Source organism: Ailuropoda melanoleuca, chromosome 1, assembly GCF_002007445.2.
Source record: "Ailuropoda melanoleuca isolate Jingjing chromosome 1, ASM200744v2, whole genome shotgun sequence".
Classification (NCBI taxonomy): Eukaryota; Metazoa; Chordata; class Mammalia; order Carnivora; family Ursidae; genus Ailuropoda; species Ailuropoda melanoleuca.
This window is the reverse complement of record NC_048218.1, coordinates 91,873,951-91,896,093: the sequence shown is the minus strand read 5'-3', so window position 1 is coordinate 91,896,093 and position 22,143 is coordinate 91,873,951. Positions and strand designations below refer to the sequence as shown.

The 22,143-nt window shown below is 38.0% G+C and overlaps 1 protein-coding gene across 8 annotated transcripts in view; it reads left to right on the top strand.

The window, feature by feature from the left end:
* Positions 1 to 21,839, top strand: part of PRKCI (protein kinase C iota) — a 72,421-nt gene extending 50,582 nt beyond the window's left edge. For 7 of the 8 annotated variants that reach the window (XM_034663045.1, XM_034663066.1, XM_034663074.1 and 4 more), the window contains 10 exons: positions 3,316 to 3,492; positions 3,915 to 4,012; positions 5,000 to 5,086; positions 6,945 to 7,080; positions 10,422 to 10,509; positions 11,749 to 11,874; positions 12,647 to 12,726; positions 14,840 to 14,929; positions 15,307 to 15,422; positions 19,217 to 19,304. In XM_034663045.1, the coding sequence (XP_034518936.1) occupies positions 3,316 to 3,492; positions 3,915 to 4,012; positions 5,000 to 5,086; positions 6,945 to 7,080; positions 10,422 to 10,509; positions 11,749 to 11,874; positions 12,647 to 12,726; positions 14,840 to 14,929; positions 15,307 to 15,422; positions 19,217 to 19,304 (1,086 nt within the window). Of the gene's footprint in view, positions 1 to 3,315; positions 3,493 to 3,914; positions 4,013 to 4,999; positions 5,087 to 6,944; positions 7,081 to 10,421; positions 10,510 to 11,748; positions 11,875 to 12,646; positions 12,727 to 14,839; positions 14,930 to 15,306; positions 15,423 to 19,216 lie in introns of all 8 variants that reach the window. The other variant, XM_034663037.1, reaches the window with a different exon arrangement.
* Positions 21,840 to 22,143: the final 304 nt, after the last annotated feature.

The following is a 22,143-nucleotide window of genomic DNA, read 5'->3' as shown; positions in this document are numbered from 1 at the left end:
TGTGGCGTTTTATGGGAGCATTTAAGCCATTCACATTGAGCCTGAATACTGAGAGAGAGAATTATAATGATGCCGTGTTGCCAGTAAAGTCTTTGTTTGTATCGGTTGTGACTTTCTGCTCTGTATCACTCTTGAGGCCTTTTTACCTTTATAGAACCCCCCTTAATATCTCCTGTAGGGCTGGTTTTGTGGTTACGAAATTGGTCAATGACTGGCGATTCTGGAAGGTCTTTATTTCTCCATCAATTCTGAATGACAGCCTTGCTGGATAAAGGATCCTTGGCCGCATGTTTTTCTCTGAAAGAGCTTTAAAAATGCCTCCCAACCCTTTCTCTCATTCCAGGTCTGTGTATACAGGTCTGACATAATTCTGATACCTTTGCCTTGGTACGTGAGAAATTTCTTTGCCCTGGCCGCTTTCAATACTGTATCCTTGGATCTAATATTTGCGAATTGCACTATGACATGACGTGGCGTAGGTTTGTCCTGGTTGAGCTTGGATGGGGTCCTCTCTGCCTCTTGGACACGAATGCTTGTTTCCCTTGCTAGATTAGGGAAGTTTTCAGCTACAATTTGTTCAAATATCTCTTCTAGACCTCTGTTTTTCTCCACCCCTTCAGGGATGCCGATGATTCTGACATTGGATCGTTTCATAGAGTCANAGAGTCAGTAATCTCCTGTAACCTACATTCGTGGGCATGGACTTTTTAAAGACCAGCTTCTATTTTCTTTTTTTCTTCTTTAACCCATCCTCCAATTCGCTAATACGTTCCTCTGCCTCGGTGACCCTGGCCGTCAGAGCCTCTAGTTTTGACTGCATTTGGCTCATAGAATTTTTAATTTCTGTCAGATTCGCTCTCATTTCTGCCCTTAGGGATTCTATATTCTCAGCAACGCTTTCTCTGATGCTTTTTTCAAGTTTACTCATCATCTTGACCATTGTTGCTCTGAATTCCATTTCTGATAATTGGGATACATCCGTATGTATTAATTCTGTGGCCGAGGCCAATTCTGTGGCAGAGGCCACAGACTCATTATCTTTTCTTTGCTGGGGGGGACTTCTCCTTCTCGTCATTCTGATGAAGAGAGATTGCAGGGTTGTCCAGAGCCCAAGTGTTGACTGGGACCCAGGCCGTGCGCCCTTGTTTTATAGAGATCTTAGGGATGTGGGCTTCTTCCTTAAAGAGTTTATTTATTTATTTGAGAGAGAGAGAGACAGTCAGCAAGAAAGGGAACCCAAGCAGAGGAGTGGGAGAGGAAGAAGCAGGTTCCCGGTGGAGAAGCCCGATGAAGGACTCCTTACGGAGCGTTGTGATCACACCCTAATCCGGGATCCAGGCCGTGCGCCCTTTTTTTGTAGGGATCTTAGGGATATGGGCTTCTTGATTTTTCAGCCTGCCTTCTGGGGGAGGGGCCTGCCATGCCAATACTCAGGCAACCCTGTTGGGTAGAGTCTCTGTGTCCCTTGCGAGGGGGGATGGGGATGGGCACCCTGTGAGCCGGTATTTCCGGGCTTTTGTTCTCTGGCGGCTTTCCCTGGCGGTTTGCTATGCCTCTTCTGAGAGAGCAGCAGCGGCTGAAATTCAGCCTCTGTCTCAGAACAGAGGGATCGCGGATCGTTCTCCACTGATGTTCTGGCCACTTTAACTCTGTTTCTGTTGGTGCTGCTCAACCCTGCAGCATCCCGGGCTGTGCGCCCCACACCCGGCGTCCCAGCCCTCACTTCCAGGGCCGGCACGTCTCTGTCCTTTGTGTTTCCAACCCCGCCNAGAGTCAGAGCAGCAGTGGCCGAATATCAGCCTCTGTCTCAGAACAGAGAGATCACGGAACGTTCTCCACTGATGATCTGGCCACTTTAACTCTGTTTCTGTTGGTGCTGCTCAACCCTGCAGCGTCCCGGGTTGTGCGCCCTACACCCGGCATCCCAGCCCTCACTTCCAGGGCCGGCGCTTCTCTGTCCTTTGTGTTTCTAACCCCGCCAGCTGCCAGTCGCCAGCCACCCCGCGCGCACTCCCGGAGCTCCTGGTCTCAGTCTGCTCTCTCATGGGTGTTGTCCCCGAGTCCGCCCGCCCCCCCATGCAGGTGGCTACCGCTTCCCAGCGCCCGAACGCGGCGGCTCCCTCCCCCTTCCATTTATCTTTCGATATCTGTGCGGTTTCACTGCTCCCCACTTCGTACCTCAATATTCAGCACTGGAGATGTTCATTTGTAGAGATCCAGATGTATCTTCCTGCGTCTCAGGTTGATTCCGTGGATGTTCAGGCTGGTCTGGTACCTATCCAGCTCAACTCAGGGGACCGGCTGAAAAAGGGGTCCCCTACTCCTCCGCCATCTCAACTCCCGGCCCATTCTGTGCTTTCTTAATCTGCTCTAATCTGATTTCTTTCACTCCTCTTTATTGATCCTTGTTACCACATCAGATTTTTATTTCTAGATTTTTATAAATGACTCTTCTCTTGAAACATCATTCTCCTTCAGTTTTCATAATACTTTTTTTTTCTGATTTGTGCTTACTAGTTTTTCTCAGAATTTGCTCTTTGCTTTTCTTGATTCTCTTCACTTGAGAAAATTCATACTTAATTCTTATGGGTACATCTGTTGATTGTATGCAGAGGATTTTGCAGATATGTTAAAAAAGATTATCTTTGGTCTTCTCTGTAAATTACCAGAAGCCCAGGTTTCTAGTTGTAAATGTATTATAAGGCCGATTTTGTCATTTCAAAGGAACCTTGGTAGTGTGTAGAAAAAAATATTTTCCATTAGTTAAACTGCCTCACTCTTGTGTTCTGTGTATAGCTTCTAAAAATGTCTCTGACTGTGTTCTCCCATTAGTTCAGATGTCATATATCAAGCTTCCAGTAGACTCTTTAATCTTGACATCCCATTGTAGCTTGTATCTTTAGGATGAAAAACCAAGCCTATTATCTCAACAGCTCTGTTAATCTTATCCTGTGTGCACACTTTGTTTTTCTGTCAGTAGTACCTCCAATCTCCCAGTCATCAAAGTTAGTGTCGTTTTTTGAATTCATGTATCTTCATTGCTTCCAGACCCAAATTCATCAGATCTTAAGATACGCTTTAACACTTCTCAGATTTCGACTTCCTGTCACTATCCCTCTGACCTCAACTCATGAATTCATCCTACCTCTTGAGTACTTAGATTATATCGTTTGGAATGATGTAAGAAAATAATTACTAAGAACTTAAATCAGAAGATATTTTAAGGTCATCTTAGGTATAACCAGGTGTTAGAAATATACTGTATTATGCAAAATTCCTCCAGGTGTAACTCTTTGATGTAAATGTTCTCGACAGGCAATGAATACCAGGGAAAGTGGCAAAGCTTCATCCAGTTTAGGTCTTCAGGACTTTGATTTGCTTCGGGTAATAGGCAGAGGAAGTTATGCCAAAGTACTATTGGTGCGATTAAAAAAAACAGATCGTATTTATGCGATGAAAGTTGTGAAAAAAGAGCTGGTCAATGATGATGAGGTAAGCACAATTATTTATTATTTCTGAACTGTTAAATTGCTTAAGTGTACTATTTCAGAGAACACCTCTGTTTGTGTCTTATAATTTCAGTCTGTTCTAAATATATGTTTCAAACAGATTACATAAGATAGATTTAATATAATGTGATGATTACTAGATTTTTAAAAAATAAAATCAAACCATATTATTACCAAGGGAAAGTATTGGAGCTTTGTAAAAGGTTTTCGACCGTTTCATAATACTGAAAGATTTATTGGTGGTGTTTTTCTCTTTGTATATAAGCTCTTATTTCATGATTATCAGTGCTTTTGATATTTAGTGTAGTTACTAATTGCGATTGTGGTAATTGAACTAAGAACAAATTTATCATAGTTTTGATGATAATTCAATTTGACACAGATTTCTTTCATATTTTGAAATAGGATATTGATTGGGTACAGACGGAGAAGCATGTTTTTGAGCAGGCATCCAATCATCCTTTTCTTGTTGGGCTGCATTCTTGCTTTCAGACAGAAAGCAGGTAAGATTGAAAGATAATGGAATGATTACTGGGCTTTACACATTTTGGTATATTACACAATAAGAACTGCTTTCTACTATAAGCCTGAAGCGGAAGACATGGAGATGGACACAACAGTAGTATGCTTAGAATTTCCTACTACTCAGACTCCAGTCAGTGATGTCATTTTAACATTGGATCAGCATCAGGAAATTACCCGCTTTAGGCAAAAAAAAAAAAAAAGGCCAGGTCATAAATATCGCCAAGATTCTAGTTTTAGTACTTAACGTTTCCTAAAGTTTCACTAGAGGGAGAGATCCTAACTTCTTTACCTTAAGTGACAGTTGAAAATGACTAATCTTGCAAATGCTAAAATCGGGGTGAGAGTGAGAGGCTCTGGATTGCTACTGGTACTACTTTCAAATAGAAGAAACAGTTTACACAATTATGCTGGTTTATTTTCTTGTATCTTCTGTGATTAAACAGCTTTCCACTCCAGCTATCCTTTGTTTGCACCAAATTCCTGGAATGTTTGTTAAGGGTAAATCTATAGAATGCTCTCTATGTTGTAAGTGGTCTCTGTGGTGTTTAAAATGCAAAGTGACACTGCCTTATTTTGGATCTTGGTTTCATGTGCTCTCTCCTGTGTTTATTTTTTTTTAAAGCCTGCTGACATGTAAAGTTCTTGGATTTAAGCCCTGCTGATTTTCTTTTCTTTTTTTTTTAATTAAAAAATACTTTTTTTTCCCTCCAAGTTTTTGTTTAAATTCCAGTTAGTTAACACAGTGTAATGTTAGTTTCAGGTGTGCAGTACAGTATATCAGCACTTCATACAACACCTGGTGCTCCTCCCAGGTACCCTCCTTAATCCCCATCACCTCTGCCCCTGCCCACCTCCCCTCTAGTAACCATCAGTTTGTGCTCTAGAGTTGAGTCTATTTCTTGGTTTGCCTTCCTTTTTCTCCCCCATGTTCATTTGTTTCGTTTCTCATCTCTTCTGTGTTTTAGGTTGTTCTTTGTCATAGAGTATGTAAATGGAGGAGATCTAATGTTTCATATGCAGCGACAAAGAAAACTTCCTGAAGAACATGCCAGGTAAATGTGTACTGTTTGTGTTAGCTTTTTGCTGGAGGTGGGGCTGCTGGGGGTGGTGGGAGAGTGGGAAGTCTAGGGGGAAGGGAATGCTATGGGACTTTTAATGTGTCATTGGTTGAAAACAGTAGATAAATCACTGATTTTGATGCTAGTTAGTTTTTTGTAAGTCATGTAGGGGCTAAGCTAAAAGTTTACATTATAATATATAACATATGTAATGTATATTATATACATATATATATTAATATAAACAGTTGAAAGGTATAAACAAAGGGGGAACGTTTAGTTTACTAAACCCAGTTATTTTAAAATACTTCGTCTATTCAACATCCACAATTGAAATAATTGACGAATTTACAAACACTTATTCATCTAAGGTTTGCAGTGATCTCGGACAGTTTTTCATTGATTATTATTTGTATATACTTGAGAGTAATCAAATTCTTCTGTAATTATAATTTCTGAATTGTTCTGCCTTTGGCTTTTTTTTTTCCCCTCTGCTCTCACACGTGTTGATAAATAAGAGAAAATACCATTAAATATTATTTATTTGTTTATTTTGTGCCTTTAATTTGATATTATTATATAAGATTCTAAATTGCTTATATGTTGGGGGAATTAGGTAGGGAACGATCATGGCCTTGGATAAGTTTAATCCATCTGTGCCATGTTTTGTTTTGTTTTGTACTCAGAATTAGGAATAATTCTCACCCTGTTATGTTCCATAAAAGTAATGCAAAAATGAAGCATATGAATTCGTATATGCATGTAATAAAGGTTAAAGATTTTATTTTTATAAATACTTGTTTAGTGGAAATCTTGCTAGGGCATTGATTATTTCTTGTCAAAAAGAGATACTATCCTTTCATTGATTTTATAAGAAGGTAGAAATTGTACTAATCTAACCTCGGGCCTAACTGTGTTCTGTTAATTTCCTGTATGTTCATTTCCTGTATTTAGTCTTTATTAAATGATCACCCTTCTCAGCAAAGCCACAAATGAAATTTCTAATTGTGACCATAACTGTATCTGTTCCTTGTTTGTTCAGTTGGACTTGTGGAAAGTAGTTTTTACTGTATTCCAGTGCCAGTTCTGGTTTTATTTCATCTTTACTTTTCTGGGGAACCAAAGTACAAAATAAAGGCTCAAGTTCTCTATGCATAGAATTAAGTAGCTGAGAAGGTATGTGTTATGCACCTCCAAACATGATCATGGTAACAGTTACCAAAGTAGCCATAAACGAACTTGGTGTTTCATCTTCATTATTCAGGTGAAAAGTTCTGGTTATCACCAATGAGTTAGTGGCAGTTCTAAAAAGCTCTTTAATATTAAATGGTATGGTTGTAGAATAATTTATTTTAATTCCCTCTGTAGAATTTTGGTACAGATTTTATAGTTTGAATAGAACTTTTGGTATTTTTTCTATTCTAGACGAATCAATGATTCTTAGGATTTGGGGAGATCGTTTGTTTCTTAGAGAAGTGTCGAAAGCCATACACACCCTAGGGAAGACGCACGAGTACACATGTACATACAGCTGTGCCCCCGGCTGTAGCAGTATGGACTGCCTGAAGTCCAGCCAAGGACCCAGATTAAGAACTTCTGTTCGAGACTTGCAGATCAATAATTTTATGAAAAGTATGAGTTTAAGATAGACTGGAATTTCTTTAATTGTGTTTTGGGCTCAGATACTTTAAAGTGGTACTTCAGTTTGTGTTTTGGTGGTGTTTCTAAAAACATCGGGGGAAAAAAATCTTTTGACGTGATTTTCATGTTTTCATTTGCAGATGGGGGTAGGACTTCTAGAAATTTAACACAATTTAAAAATTTGAATCAAATGCGTTATTTTTCATTTTAGATTTTACTCTGCAGAAATCAGTCTAGCGTTAAATTATCTTCATGAAAGAGGGATAATTTATAGAGATTTGAAATTGGACAATGTATTGCTGGACTCAGAAGGACACATTAAACTCACTGACTACGGCATGTGTAAGGTGAGGGAAATTTCTAGGTAATCAGAAGGTCTCAGCAGCTCATAAAATTGTTCTGGTAAAATAACAATATTTAAAGTTGAGGAAATGACTGCTATTTTGGGATACTTCTTGGGATTTTAGCACAAGGACAAATATACGTATTTTCTAACCATTTACAAAATTTGGTATTTTCTGTGAGTGTTATATTTACTATAATAAGAGTTAATTTCTTTTTTTTTTGTCTGTAACTTTTTATCTTGAATGTTGTGATGCCATAGAAGAAAATTTGGAAGTAAAAATTGTTTGCAATCCGTGACTTTAGCATAACTACTTGCATGTCACCTTCCAGTTTTTGCCATTTAATTATAACTTTTTTTTTTTTTTTAGATTTTATTTATTTATTCGACAGAGATAGAGACAGCCAGAGAGAGAGGGAACACAAGCAGGGGGAGTGGGAGAGGAAGAAGCAGGCTCATAGTGGAGGAGCCTGATGTGGGGCTCGAATCCCATAACGCCGGGATCACGCCCTGAGCCGAAGGCAGACGCTTTAACCGCTGTGCCACCCAGGCGCCCCTAATTATAACTCTTGATAATGCATTCAAGATTTTCCCAGGAAATCTATCATTTTTTTTATATTTAAGGTTTAAATATCTGGCATAAAGTACAGTAGAACAAAATAAGAATTTCAGTTACTCTCAGGACAATGTCCTTTATTTCTTGGTACTTAATTCTTTTTTTAACAGTATTTCATTTAAGGGTCCAGTGTTTTTCCACCAAATGTGTAGGGAGCTACTCTCCTTGTTAAAAGTAGCTGGGATAGAATTATCTTCACACCATAATATGGCAACAAGCATGTGTGAGTTATACTTCCCCATTCACCCGAGGGAAATGCCTCCAGATCTTGGAGATTATTTAAATGTTAACATTAAGTAAGACACTCTAGTAGCACTGAAGATTTGACCTTATCTGTTCAGCAACATTAGAAAAGAAAATCTTTACCTAAAGTATTTTTGCTTTTAGGTATAAAACTCAGACATTTATCTTTTCTTATATTAAATTTCTGTATCCTTAAATTTTTCTATTACACAAATCTTATTATAAGATTTTGTTGATTTATTTGAGAGAGAGAGAGAGAGAGCATGAGACGGGGGAGGGGCAGAGAGAGAAGGAGAAGCAGTCTCCCTGCTAAGCAGGTAGTCCAACACAACCTGATCCCAGGACCCTGGGATCATGACATGAGCTGAAGGCAGACGCTTAGCCCACTGAGCCATCCAGGCACCCCTCTTGATCACTTTTTACCCGGTCGATTTTTTTCTTATTTCAAAAGAAAAATGACAATAACATAAAAGCCTTATAATTTGCAAAGGAAAATAAGGCTCAACAACAACAAAACCATGAAGAATGCTAACCTTTTTATCAAGTGTACACATTAAAACAATAATGAGACTTCATTTTTGCATGCCAGATACTGGTTTTTAAAATTATAATAGTCACTTAAAAGAGTTTAAAGAAATGGGTACCCTCCTGTATCATTGGTGAGTGTATGCATTGTTACAATCTTTTGGAAAGTAGTTGGTGGGGAAGTATCAGGATTCTTAAAGATGTACAGCCACACTCTTTTATCTAGTACTTCTGCCTCTGGCATATTCTGAGTAAATATTTTGGTCTATGAGGAAAAGTTTATGAGCAAAATTTTTTATTGTAGTTTGTGATAAATATTACAAATATCTAAATGGCCGCTGGTAAGGAGAATGATTAGGGAAATTATGGCATGACCACAGAACAGAGCATTATGAAGTCATTAAGAAGATGTTTACCAAAAGTTCATAACAATGTAAAATGTTTATAATATAACATTAAATAAAGTCCTAAAGTATAGGATTATCTAATTCTGTATGTGTTGTTCTGTTATGTAGCATTGCACATTTATTTTGTTTACTTTTACATATTTTTTAAGTTACTATAATGGGCATGCATTACTTAAAACAGTGAAACACACAAAAATGAATTGTCTTTCTCTTGCTTGCTTAATTGTATATTTAATGTTATTTAGCTTGTTTTTAAACTATCTTTTTATTGTTTTCTTATTTAATTGCCTTGTAGCCAGCAAATGGTCTGAATGTTACAGGTTCTTTGAAAATATAGATTTTCTTTTGTGACATAGTATTTGATCAGTATCCCACATGTACTTAAAAAAAGATATATAATCTCTTCTTTGCATGCAAGGAGTCTCTCTGTCCTTTACACTCTCTTTCCCTCCTCCCTTTCTCCTCACATGCACATAGATTATACATATTCTATAAGTACATATGTTATATTTAGCTCTAGCTTTTGTCTAAATCTTAAGTCTGCTTACAAAAATTTTTTTGTCTGTGTGATATATCATTTTCTGATATAAACATGTTAAATCACCTGTCATGATTGGGGATTGTAGTATTAGTTCAGGCTACTATCTCAGTATGCTGTAGACTAGGTGGCTTAAGCAACAAACATTTATTTCTCATGGTTCTGGAGGCTGGGAAGTCCAAAATCCAGGTACTAACAGAACCAGTGTCTGGTGAAGGCACTCTTCATGATTTGCATGTATCCTTGTATCCCCACATAGCAGAAAGAGAGGGAGCTCTCTTCCTCTTAAAAAGACACTTATCCCATCAGGATTAGGCTCCAACCTAATGACCTAATTACTCCCCAAAGGCCCCATCTCCCAGTGCTATCAGATTAGGGCTTCAGCATATGAATTTTGGGGGCATATAAATGTTCATTCCACAGCCGGGATTGTGAAATTCTCCTAATTTGTCTATTTTTACTCTTTGTATTTTCAGACTGTGTTGTTAGATGCATACAAGTTTGTTATAACTTTTTGGTGATTGTTCCATTTGTCATTGTGTAGTTTCTCTATTTATACACATTAGTATGTTTTGCCTTAATTTTTTCAATTGAGATACAAAATCAAAAAATTTATGCCTTAGGAAATACAACCGGAAGGAAAACATCATAATGCCAGCAGTTCTTGTGTTAGGAGATGGGATATACAGTGCTGCTTTTCTTCATAAAATATGATGATTCCTTTTACTTATACAATTTAAATTTTTGTATTAAATTTTTACTTGAATATAAATTACTTCAAGTGCAGTTTTTATCTTAACTCTACCAACATCTAATGAGGACAGGTTTTCTTTAAGCTATTTAATGGCAACCTGTGATTTTAATAATATGGACAACTATGCTAGTGATATTTTATTTAAGCTTAATATATTAGCTATAGATGCTGAGTTTTTTTAATAGATGAAATAAAAGAGGTGTAAAGATAATTTTCTATCTTACTATATCTTTTTTTTTTTCTTTTCTTTTTTTTATAAAAGGAAGGATTACGGCCCGGAGATACAACCAGCACTTTTTGTGGTACTCCCAATTACATTGCTCCTGAAATTTTAAGAGGAGAAGATTATGGTAATAAATAAATAGGTGGCATTTAGCTATATGCTAGATGGGTGGTTAAATGTGGTACCAATTGCATTATAGTATAGTATAGTATTTAAATACTAATCTTATTAATATAAACCTTGATCCCCTTAAAACCTACATGAAAACCCTAAACTATGAAATCAGAGACCATGGGACCTTAGTAGTATTTGGGGGTACAGATTTGAATAATATTTTATTAATGGCAACACTAACGGTATTAGGCACTAATATAAGCAGTTTACATATATTAATTAAGCCTCTCAATAATCCTAGGAGGTAAGCACTGTTAATTTCCATTATACAGAAAGTTTAAATAACTTGCCCAAGGTCATATAGCTAGAAAGTAGCAGAGTAGGAATTTAAATTTTAGCCATGTGACTCCAGGGTCATGAACCCCTAGAAGATTGTTCATATTTCCTGGGATGTTTCCTCCAGGAATCTGAAAAATGAGGGAAAGATTGACTGCTTGTCCGGAACCAGAGGATATATTTATCTTAAGAATACATTGACTTCTTGGGTTCTGGCCCTCTGATTTCAGCAGATGTAAAGGAGGATGGGTACTTCTGACAGCTGCTCATAATCTGATTCTAGGGTCCTTCAAGGATCTTTAATCAGCTAACAGAAGATCAGGTTTCAGACCAAGGAAGGTTATTCTCAAGTACAATTTAATTATATCCTCAAAAACAACATGTTAGAAACAGGTCATGAGTCTGAAAGTACAGGCATATTTGAGGAAAGAAACTTACATTTCGTTTCCAATATTTTATTTTTTAATTCTTTATTTTTGAAGATTTTATTTACTTATTTTAGGGAGAGTGAGAAAGAGCCTATACAGGTAGGAGGAAGGGCAGAGGGGGAGGGAGAGAAAGAGGGAAGGAATCCCAAGCAGACAGCACTGAGCCTGAACCCAACGCAGGGAAAAAACCCATGACCCTGAGATCACGACCTGGGCTGAAACCAAGAGTCAAGCGCTTAACTGACTAAGCCACCCTGGCGCCCCTCCAGTATTTTATTTTTAAAGTAATCTTTTAGGTACCTCTCCTTGTTGATAAGTGAATTATTCCTATAATCTTCGGTGCCTACCATGATAGTTATAATGCATTTAGAGTTTAGTTTTTCATGATGTTTATTTTTTTATTATATAATAAAATGAATCTCAAGTTACTGACTTTCAAGAATTGCAGAATAGATAATTTGTTGCTTCAAAAAATTTCTTTTTTGAAGGTTTCAGTGTCGACTGGTGGGCCCTTGGAGTACTAATGTTTGAGATGATGGCAGGAAGATCTCCATTTGATATTGTTGGAAGCTCTGATAACCCTGATCAAAACACAGAGGATTATCTCTTCCAAGGTAATGTACAGTATTTACAGAGATTCTCTGTGAATAAACCTATTCTAGGGCATGAATGAGGATGGCTCACATTTTTACCTCTTAATGTGTACTTCTTAATATGTGAGTCTTCAATTTTTTAAAAAAATACATCTTCCTACCTCTCTGTACCTTCAGTCCATTTACCAACTGCTTTCTCATATTCAAAAATATAACAAAGAGGTTCCTTCAGATTGTATATCACAGCGATTAGAGGAAGGAATCCTGTGGCTAGAGAGGACAGTCTTTTCACATGGACCCCGAGGGTGAGTGCATAAGTCCAAGAACAATGAAGAAAAAGTAGGGTCCCAAAAATATAAGAGAATCGAAAGGTGAAAAAAAGGGCCCACAATTAGAAATACAAAGAATTGAACTGGATAAAAGCAAGCAGATGCTGAAGTAATACATGTAATGTCTTATTTTTTCTGCTGGAATACCTATGTACCTCGTAATAAAAATGTGAAGCTTGGGGGCGCCTGGGTGGCACAGCAGTTAAGCGTCTGCCTTCGGCTCAGGGCGTGATCCCAGCGTTATGGGATCGAGCCCCACATCAGGCTCCTCCGCTATGAGCCTGCTTCTTCCTCTCCCACTCCCCCTGCTTGTGTTTCTTCTCTTGCTGGCTGTTTCTATCTCTGTCAAATAAATAAAATCTTTAAAAAAAAAACAAGGGAAAAACACAAATTCTTTTAAAAAAAAATGTGAAGCTTGAAGCCATGTAAAAGTTAAACATAATGCCATAATTTTATTTTTCTAGTTATTTTGGAAAAACAAATACGCATACCACGTTCTCTGTCTGTAAAAGCTGCAAGTGTCCTGAAGAGTTTTCTCAACAAGGTATAAATTGCATATAACAATCATTAGTGGTTTATCTGTATGTAAATGAAACTGTAAGTCGAAGTTCGGGCAGAGTCACATTCCAAAACATGAGAGTATGTAATTTTTTCAGTTAGATCTGGAATTTGTCTCTTCACCAAAGAGTAGTTTGACAGCGGGAGAACCTGAGATGAGTTGTCCTTTCCATTTTGGCAATATAATTCACCTCCAGCTATTTACATATGGTGTTTTTAATGTAAATGATTACGTACCATGTACACAATTAGGGAAAAATTACATCTTTGGGGATCACCTCAATCATACTTATAGCTCTATTATTCAGTGTTCTTTGGATTATTATTCTTAGAGTCTCATTACTTATTGAGCACTTGGCAGCAGTGTTCCCTACAGATTATCATGTCAAAAGCCCTAGCTAAAAGTCAGAAGAAATGAAATGCTATCGTTGGTCTTAAAAAATCTGAAAACCATTCAATTATTTGTTGTGGTCTGTAGGTTAGAAGAGTTTTAGGATCTAAGATTATGATTCGGAACAGTTTTTACTCGTAACACTTTTAACACCAAATGTGTAGGTTTTTTCCACACCAACAACCAATTCTCCAACTCTCCCGACATACTGGGTGTCCTAGAATTCCTTTTTTTTCTGACACTAACTGCCCAGAGTTAGCATCAGATTCCAGGGGCTTAAGGGCTCAGTCCCACAAGACTGTCTTCACTTCGGATGCCAGTCACAAGTACTGAGTACCCATAGTTATGTCTGACTTGGCTACACAGATGGGGGTTCCCACAACCGTCCCCCTTCAGGTTCAATAATTTGCTGGAATGGCTCACAGAACTCAGGGAAATAGTTTATTTACTATCACTGGTTTGTTATAAAGGATACAAATGCACAAGCAGATGAAGAGATAGATAGGGCGAGGTCCAGAAGGATCCTGAGCATGGGAGCTTCTGTCCCTGTGGAGTTGGGGTGTATCACCCTCACAGCACATGGATGTGTTCACCAACCCAGAAACTCTCCAAACCCCAGAGTTCAGAGAGTTTTATGGCGGTTCCGTGACATTGGCATGATTGATTAAATCACTGGCCGTTGGTGATTGAACTCAATTTCCAGCCCCTGTGAAAAGGAGGCTGAAAATTATAACTCTCTAATCACATGGTTGGCTCCTCTGGCAACCAGATCCCATCCTGAAGCTATTACATGCCCACCGAAAGTCACCTAATTAGCATAAACTAAGGTATAATTGAAAGGGACATGTTATGAATAACGACATGTCTGTGACTCAGGAAGTGACAAGGATTTTAGGAGCTCTGTGTCGGGAACCTGGGACAGACCCCAGATACGCTTCGTATTGTATCACAGTGATCTTGGCAGTCATAAATCTTATTTTAAATAAATTGCAGATTAGAAAATAGGTTGATGTGCGTTTAACTTCTAAGGTACATATAGATAAGGTAATGAGGAATTTTAAGAAAATAAGAAATTGAAGCTTTTGAGTACTTTATATGAAGAAAGGTTTAAAATGGAAATCTAAATATTACACTGAAAAATGAAGGTGAGAGGTTTTATATTCAAAACAAAATGTCTTTTATTGGAAAGGAAAATAGTAACATGTTCTCATTTGTAGTAATGAATAAGCCATGACTTTTTATAAGTTGCAGCCCCTTCTCAGTCCAGTGGTTCACATGATGGTTGTATCATTGTACACAGATTATGGTTTGTTGCTGTAATTGGGCATAGGGCTTTTACAATGAACCACGAGCAAACCTGTGAAGTTTGGAGTTCGTATATTTTGACCAGCACTCTAGTCTATGCCAAAGAAATATCAGGATGCTGCTCAAATGTTTTACTGCTTTTTCCTCCCATTTTTCTTCAGCAAGAAGTAGTGACCTGTGTCCACTGTAATCACGCTAGACAGAGAGCCGTGAGGAAATCTCACTTGTCACAAGCTTCAGATACCCATTTAAGCCTAGTGTTGTACTATGTAGAAGTGAAAGGTAGACCATTCTGATTTCAGATATAAAGGTATCATAATAGACACAAAACCCAGGTCACACATGTGATTTATTCTGAAGCATGATATCCAACCACTTCTTGAAACATTTCTTCCCACCATAGGACCCAAAGGAACGATTGGGCTGTCACCCTCAAACAGGATTTGCTGATATTCAGGGACACCCATTCTTTCGAAATGTTGATTGGGATATGGTATGTAAATTTTCATTGTTTTCTATATTAGGTTTCATTATTCTCTTGGGCCAAATTTTATTATCTTAAAAAGATTGTTGTAAAACAAATATATCACAGCCTCAGTAACTTAAAAGCACTCTCTGAAGTGCTTTTTAAAAAGCTTTTAAAACAATAAAAGCTTAGAATACTAATTTAGTGGAGCAGGTTGTAATATTAGTAAGGCCTGCATCAGTGTTCAGTTTAGTAAATAATTTCCATCATTGTGAATACTGTAGAGCCATTGCTAAGAACTCACTGGGATAGGACAGGAGGCATCTGAGGGCACAGGAGCAATGTAGAGGTGGCATTTTTCTGAGAACGTAGGCTTGAGCTGTCATCTAATTTGTCTTTTCTAGATGGAGCAAAAGCAGGTGGTACCTCCCTTTAAACCAAATATTTCTGGGGAATTTGGTTTGGACAACTTTGATTCTCAATTTACTAATGAACCTGTCCAGCTCACTCCAGATGACGAGTAAGTAATTCTATAGACTGAGATATTTCTAAAGTTTTTTGAAAGTTTCATTGTTAGTGGCTACACAGTGCTTCATTATCACATTATAGTGTAATTTATTTAGCCATTCAGTTATGGGATATTTGAATCTATGACACTACAAATTATAACGACTGCCCTCTTCTACTTTGCCTTCCATGCCTTATCTCGAATTCTCACGACAACCTTGTAAGTCTACTTACTGTCCTCCCCATCTTACCGACGGGGAAACTGAGGCTCAGAGAGGTGAAGCAGAGTTTCACAGTTGCCAGGTGGCAGCATCAGGACACAAACCCTAGTCCGCCCGAGACCTATGCTCTTGCCGCTGCCCTGGGCTGCCCTTTTGTGCAGGTGGCCATCTTTGAGTCCCTGCGTGTTACCTTAAGATAGATTCCTAGAGGGGAATGAGGTCCAGGGGGGTCAGATGTTTCAAGCTCTTGGTGTGTGTTGCCCGACTGGTTTTAAAAAGATTGCATTACCCTACCATGTCCAGCCAGCAGTGATCTGACGTATTTTTGATGTTCATGTTGCATCTTTTAAAAGTACGGTTTAGAATAATTTGGGGACATTTGATCGTTTACCTGTCATTTCAGATTTGTTCTCTGATCTCAAGGAGGACCTTCTTCCTGGGCAGTATTTTTACTCACATCTTGTTAATTCCTATCACATTCCTCATGCAGCTGTTCCAAACTCTGTCCATTTTAGAAGCCTTCAGTCCTCCCCCCGTGTCCACCACCATTAGGGGACCGGCCTTGCCTTACCTTGACTTCAAGGATTGGGGACCTCCTGGTGTGAGCTTGCTCCCTCTTCAGCTCTCACCAGACCAACGCGCGGCTCACGGTTGCTCTCTTCCCTCCTCTTCCTTCTTCCCTGTGCTTGGATGTCCCTCGTTTGCAGGGGGTTTTCCATTTCCCTACATCTGTTTCCTTAGCTTCTGCCAGGATTTCATTTTGTCAGTTATGTTCATTCTTCCACCTCCTTTTCCGGCTGCTTTTCTGCTACTTATCAACATGCTCAGAAATCCTAGTTTTTCCCCAGAATCTCAGCACATCTTTGAACCGTCACATTTTCTTCCCTCATTTCCTTTTCAGAATAGTTAATAGATGCTCTTGGTAAAAGAAAAATAAATAACCAGTATCTCTATCAAACTCCTTCGGGATAGTCAACGTCGATTGTCTTATGCTTTCTTACTACCAGCACTTTAACTCCTTACAATTTCCTGTTCCTTCAGCATCCAAAGGTTGAACTGACTTGTTAATTTCTGATTTTTAAAGCATATTATGATCAATCCTCATCTCCCCTGATGTCTGTACAGCATTTGGCGCTACCCATCCTGGTTCTGCTGCATCTCTGTGGCCACTTGTCACCCTTTTTTCCCCGTCCCCTTGAGACTGGAATGTTCCACAGTTCTCTTCGTGTTAGCCTTCTCTTTGCTATGTGCAGTTTGAACCTTGGAGATTTCAGCCAGGCCCACAACATTGATACCAGCTATTGAAGTGACTCCCAGCTAAACTGGCAAATAGTGTTGAGCAAAAGGCACTGTGCTAAGTACTAGACATTGAAAGATGATTAAGATGTAGGTCAGTCTCACAAAAAGTTTAGTGTCTACTAAAGGAGAGGCGTGTATCAATGTCATTGCTTCTGACAGCGTCATGTATTAGAAAGAACACTAGATTCCGTCCAAAGACAGGAATTTGAATCCTGACACCACCTCTTACCAACTGGGTAACCTGAGTTTGAATTTCATAACTTCCCTGAGCCTATTTGTTCTCTTCCTGCCTGCATCACAAGGCTGCTGTAAAGAGTAAGTGAACGAGGATTCTGAAGCACCTAGCCTCCACCCGGTACTCCCCTGAGCTGCACTGCTATCTGCTTGTTTAAACATATCCCCTAGGGGCGCCTGGGTGGGCCAGTCGGTTAAGTGACAGCCTTGGGCTCCGGTCATGGTCTCCATCCTGGGATCGAGCCCCATATCGGGCTCCCCGCTCAGTGGGGAGTCTGCTTCTCCCTCTCCTTCTGCCCCTGCTCATGTGCGCTCTCGCTCTCAAATAAATAAATAAAATCCTTAAAAAAAAAAAAAAAGATCTCCCCTAGTTTGTCGGATAAACACTTCAAACATACGAAATCTAAAATACTTTGAGTGACAACTCTTGAGGCGCCTGGCCAGCTCAGTCAGTAGAGCGTGCGACTCTTGATCTTGGGGTCATGATTCCGAGACCCATTTTGGGCATAGACACTTAAAGAAAGAAAAGAAAAGAAATGACTCTTTATGTTTGCTTTTTTTGTTCTCAATCTCTTATTTTTATTTACCTTTTTTCTGCTCACTGTGCCATCTTGTATTCATTCAGACTCAAAGTGTCCATGGTTATAGACTCTTCTTTAACAAATGAGAACACATCCGGCTACCGAGTCCTTGTCTGTTCTCCCTTTACTGCATTCCTTGCATCAGAGCCTTCATTTCCATTCCATGGCCGTGAGTCCAGTTCACGTCTCTTTCCGATCGTACCCAGAATATTACACCATCCTCCTCATTGGGCATCATCTTTGCTTTGCCAGCCATTCCGCACATCTCAATAGCACTCCCAGTTCTGTAACCCTCCTTATCAGAAGCCTCCAGGCACTTCCTGCTTGCCTAGCAGTTAAAATCTGTCCCCTTGGCCAGCAGTTATGGCCCCCCACCCTCTCCTCCCGCCTGCCTGTCTGGCCCTCTCTCACTATGCTCTAACGCAGATGCTGTGTTCTGACCAGTGTGCGTTACTCTGCATTCCCTGATGCTGTGCTCTTGCCTTTGCTCACGCCGTTCCTCCGTACGCATCCTTCATTTTTGCATATTGAGATCTCCATCTTTCCGAGCTACCTCAGATGCAGCCAGATCTTTGACGAATCAAGGTGAAACTCCTTAGTGTAGGCATCACTGGCTTCTTTGAGCTAGCCATTACCTTCCTTCCAGATCATCTGTCGTTTGACATGCTTCTGTTCCTGTGCTTTCAACTCAAATAAATTACTTATTTTCTCAGACCCAGCATCTGATCTTTCATAATTCCATTTGGTAAGTGTTTATACAATGAACGTTGGCATTCTCAATTTCTCTAACTAGAAGTCACCCTTTCTTTCTTTCTTTTTTTTTTTTTTTAGAGCTGTGGTTAGATCAGGCTTAGCTGTCCTTTATGAAACTTAGCAGGCACTGCTTTCTCTTGTAGCTTTTTGTTATATGAGATACCTTCCCTCCTTGAAGGAGGGGACTGCATCCTGTGTAACTCTGTGCTCTGCAGTATGGGGTGTGCATTTAAGTATTAAACCATTCAGTAGTACTACTCTTATTGCCCCTCCCTGCGGTGTCCTCTCCTTATTTCAGGTCTTTCTGGGTACCTGCCCCTATTGCCTTCTCCTTTCGGTTAACTTCTTCTGGGCCTTGTCACCATCTTCCTGTTGAGGTGACTACTAAATTGAATTCAGACCTGGATGTTCACCTATAAGTATGAAAGTTGTTCAGGTCCAAAGTTAACATTAGCTAGACTTGTGACAATTTGTGACTTTTTAATTCCTAGCCTTCAATTTTGGACCACGTTGGGATTGTTAGTCTTCTTTTATTTTCAGTACTCTTGGTTCTTCTAGAAAATGTTTTGGAACTAATCTAAACATAAGTTTTTCCCCCCATAATTCATGTAAATTAGCATTATTTTTTTTTTGTTTTTTCCATTTTATTTTACCCATTAAATAAATAAAAAGGTAAAGAAATCTAGGTTATGAAAATTAATGTATTTTTCTTTCAATAGTGACATCGTGAGGAAGATTGATCAGTCTGAATTCGAAGGTTTTGAGTACATCAACCCTCTTCTGATGTCTGCAGAAGAATGTGTCTAATCCTCATTTTCCAACTATTCATTCTGCTTGTGTGGCCATTTAATGCATGAATAAACTTGTTACCAGCCTGGATACAGTGAACCATTTTATATTTTTCACTCCCTCAAATCACTCAATATCTTCTGTTATTGGCTATAAGAGTCAATTATTACATCTAACTGTGAAAAAGAAAATGAAACTACCTGTTTCCAGACAGTCGTGTCAGTGCTTAACTCTACTGGTAATCCAGCAGCCCACTGATGAGTCATGAAGTTGTCTTTTTTGTTTAAAGGAAATACCACTGCTTTTAAACAGAGTATCCGTTGCATTAAGACACCTGGTGGGACGTTACGTCATAAGCCTCCCGTAATTTTTTTGTCATTCTTCATTCACTTCACCTTGAAGTGTTTAATTTTGATATGAAAGAATAATTCCAAAAAACAACAATTTATTATATTACCTATTACTTTCTGAGTTGTGTTTAAAAATTCAGCTGTAAATTTTATTGCCTTAGATAATTAAATTATTGATTTTTAAGGCAACATTTATTAAATTGGTAATAAAAGATGTCGCTTGCTTAGAGTTAGGGAATACAAATTCTCCTTGAGGGAAAAAAACGGGCACATTTTACTAAGTATCAGATTCTAAATCATTAGCTGTTTTTGAAAAACCGATGCGAGGGATTTCTTTCGTATAGGGGCTTTAGCTTCTGAGCTTACCCTTAGCCAGAACTTTAACTGGAATATTAATAAATGTCACTCAAAGAGCCCAGGATGCATTTGAATGGAGCATTTCGCAGTATATAGAAAGGGAAAAAATAGAAATTTAAAAGATACAGAAAAGTGCAATGGTGAGATTTATTTCTTTATTAGCAAATCCCACAGCTATTTTTTGTGATTTGATTTAGATAATAAGGAAGCACTTGTTATCAGACTTGTAAAAGCATTCCATTATCCAGTGGAGACAGAATGTATGCTATTTTTTTCCTTATAATTTAGTATACAGAAAAAGTATTTATCTTCCAGATAGTGTCTTAACCATACTCACTTCTTCACCAAAGCCCCATTATCCATACCTTTGGACCCTATTTATGGAGTCTTCAGTGAAATTTTAAAAAATAAGATAAACTTGATTAAATATTAGGGAACTCACACATACATACCCCATAGTTCCAGCTCCTTAAGTGAGTTTTTATTAAGTAGGTCACACATGTAATCAGAGTGGAGTACGTTTCAGGGGCAGAGTTCTTCAGATTATTTTTTATTAATATTAATGTTTAGCAATTTATTATTTAAAGGGATGCCAGTAATAGCATCTGTTTATTTTGAATATTTTTTTAATGAAAAGGGATGTAAAAAGTAACCCTAATCATCTAAGTTACTTACAATTGTCCAATTTAGTAAAACTGAGTTTTGGGGGAAGCTATCTAGTCTTAAATTTAGAATGATTTAAAATTTATAGGCATTTAAGAAATTATCTCCCCCCTTTTTGGATGCTACATTTTATTAGAAATGTAATGTTTCTGAAGTTTCTGGCCATATACTCATTTTTCTTGAAATAACTAAATCTGAAAGCAACGAAAACCTCAAAGGAAAAAGTTTATATACATTCCCACGTTCATGTAACAGGTATATATGTTTTTCTTAATACCTGAAACTTGTTTTAAGAAGCAGTATTCACTGCAAAGCATAAAGTCGTAGAAAATTCTGATATATCAGAAATATATTTATTATCTTTTAAGTGGTACTGTTTCCCTAGGGCATTAGTTCTCAGATTTCACAATGGGGAGCAATCACCTGGGACATTTGTTTAAAATGCACATTGCTAGGCCTTCCTTAGAATTCTGTTGGGTCTTTGGACCTTATTTTGAGAAACACTTTCTTTGACCTATTCTTTTATTGTCCCATAGTTATATATTAGAATATTCATGATAAGTTTTGAGAAAGGGGTAGGCAGTGAGTTACTATCTTATCTACAATTTTAAATAAATTTTGAATGACTTCTTCAAGTTAGGGATCTCCCTGCCCCCGCCAAAATCCCATCTATTTTCTATCAGTAATGTTACAAATGATGAACATTTTTCTGTGATGAGCTTTTAACCGTTATTCAGGGTAGGTTTTTTTTTTTCATTTGTTTGTTTTTAAATATTTTTTTTAACTAATAAGATTTACCATGTATATTTTATACAAAATTGCATTACAAATATGTTTTTAATTGCGTTCTGTTTTTTTTGTAGTTTTTAAGTGCCATGCCAATTCCTTTTATATAGAAGTGCTCTCAAAATACTCAATGGGAATAAGGCAGTTGACAGAATGGTGTTCTAAGAAAAAATTTATTTTGCATAAGCATGTCTGTGGTCAGATCGTTTTATGTGTATGCAGCCTGAATTGCCTATCAGGTATTATGCTTGTTTAGTACCTGTACGTTCACTTTTTAAATTTTGTTTTGTTTTGATTTTTGTCATGTAGAATACTGCCTCAGTCATCATGATGTGATCTGTATTTGTGTACCCTTTTTTTACTCTAAAACTCTTTAAATAAAATGTTTAATACTCAAGACTGGGACAGGTTTAATATGTAGTATTTCAGAAATTTGTGTAAGAACAGGGTGCATCAAAATTGATTCAAGAAGGAAAGTAGAAATTTTAGGGTTTGGAATTTTGCTCTACTTAAAGCATCATTCTGGTAGTACTAATGCCATATCACAGACATTCATTCATAAAAGATTGAGTGTATTTTTAAACTCACTCTTCTGTGCATCCCTGCTATTGGAAAACAGATTAGTAAAAAAATCAGCTGAACATAGAGCATTTTAACTAGTTTTAAAACTGAAGCAAATTTAAACAGATTCAGAACAGGCT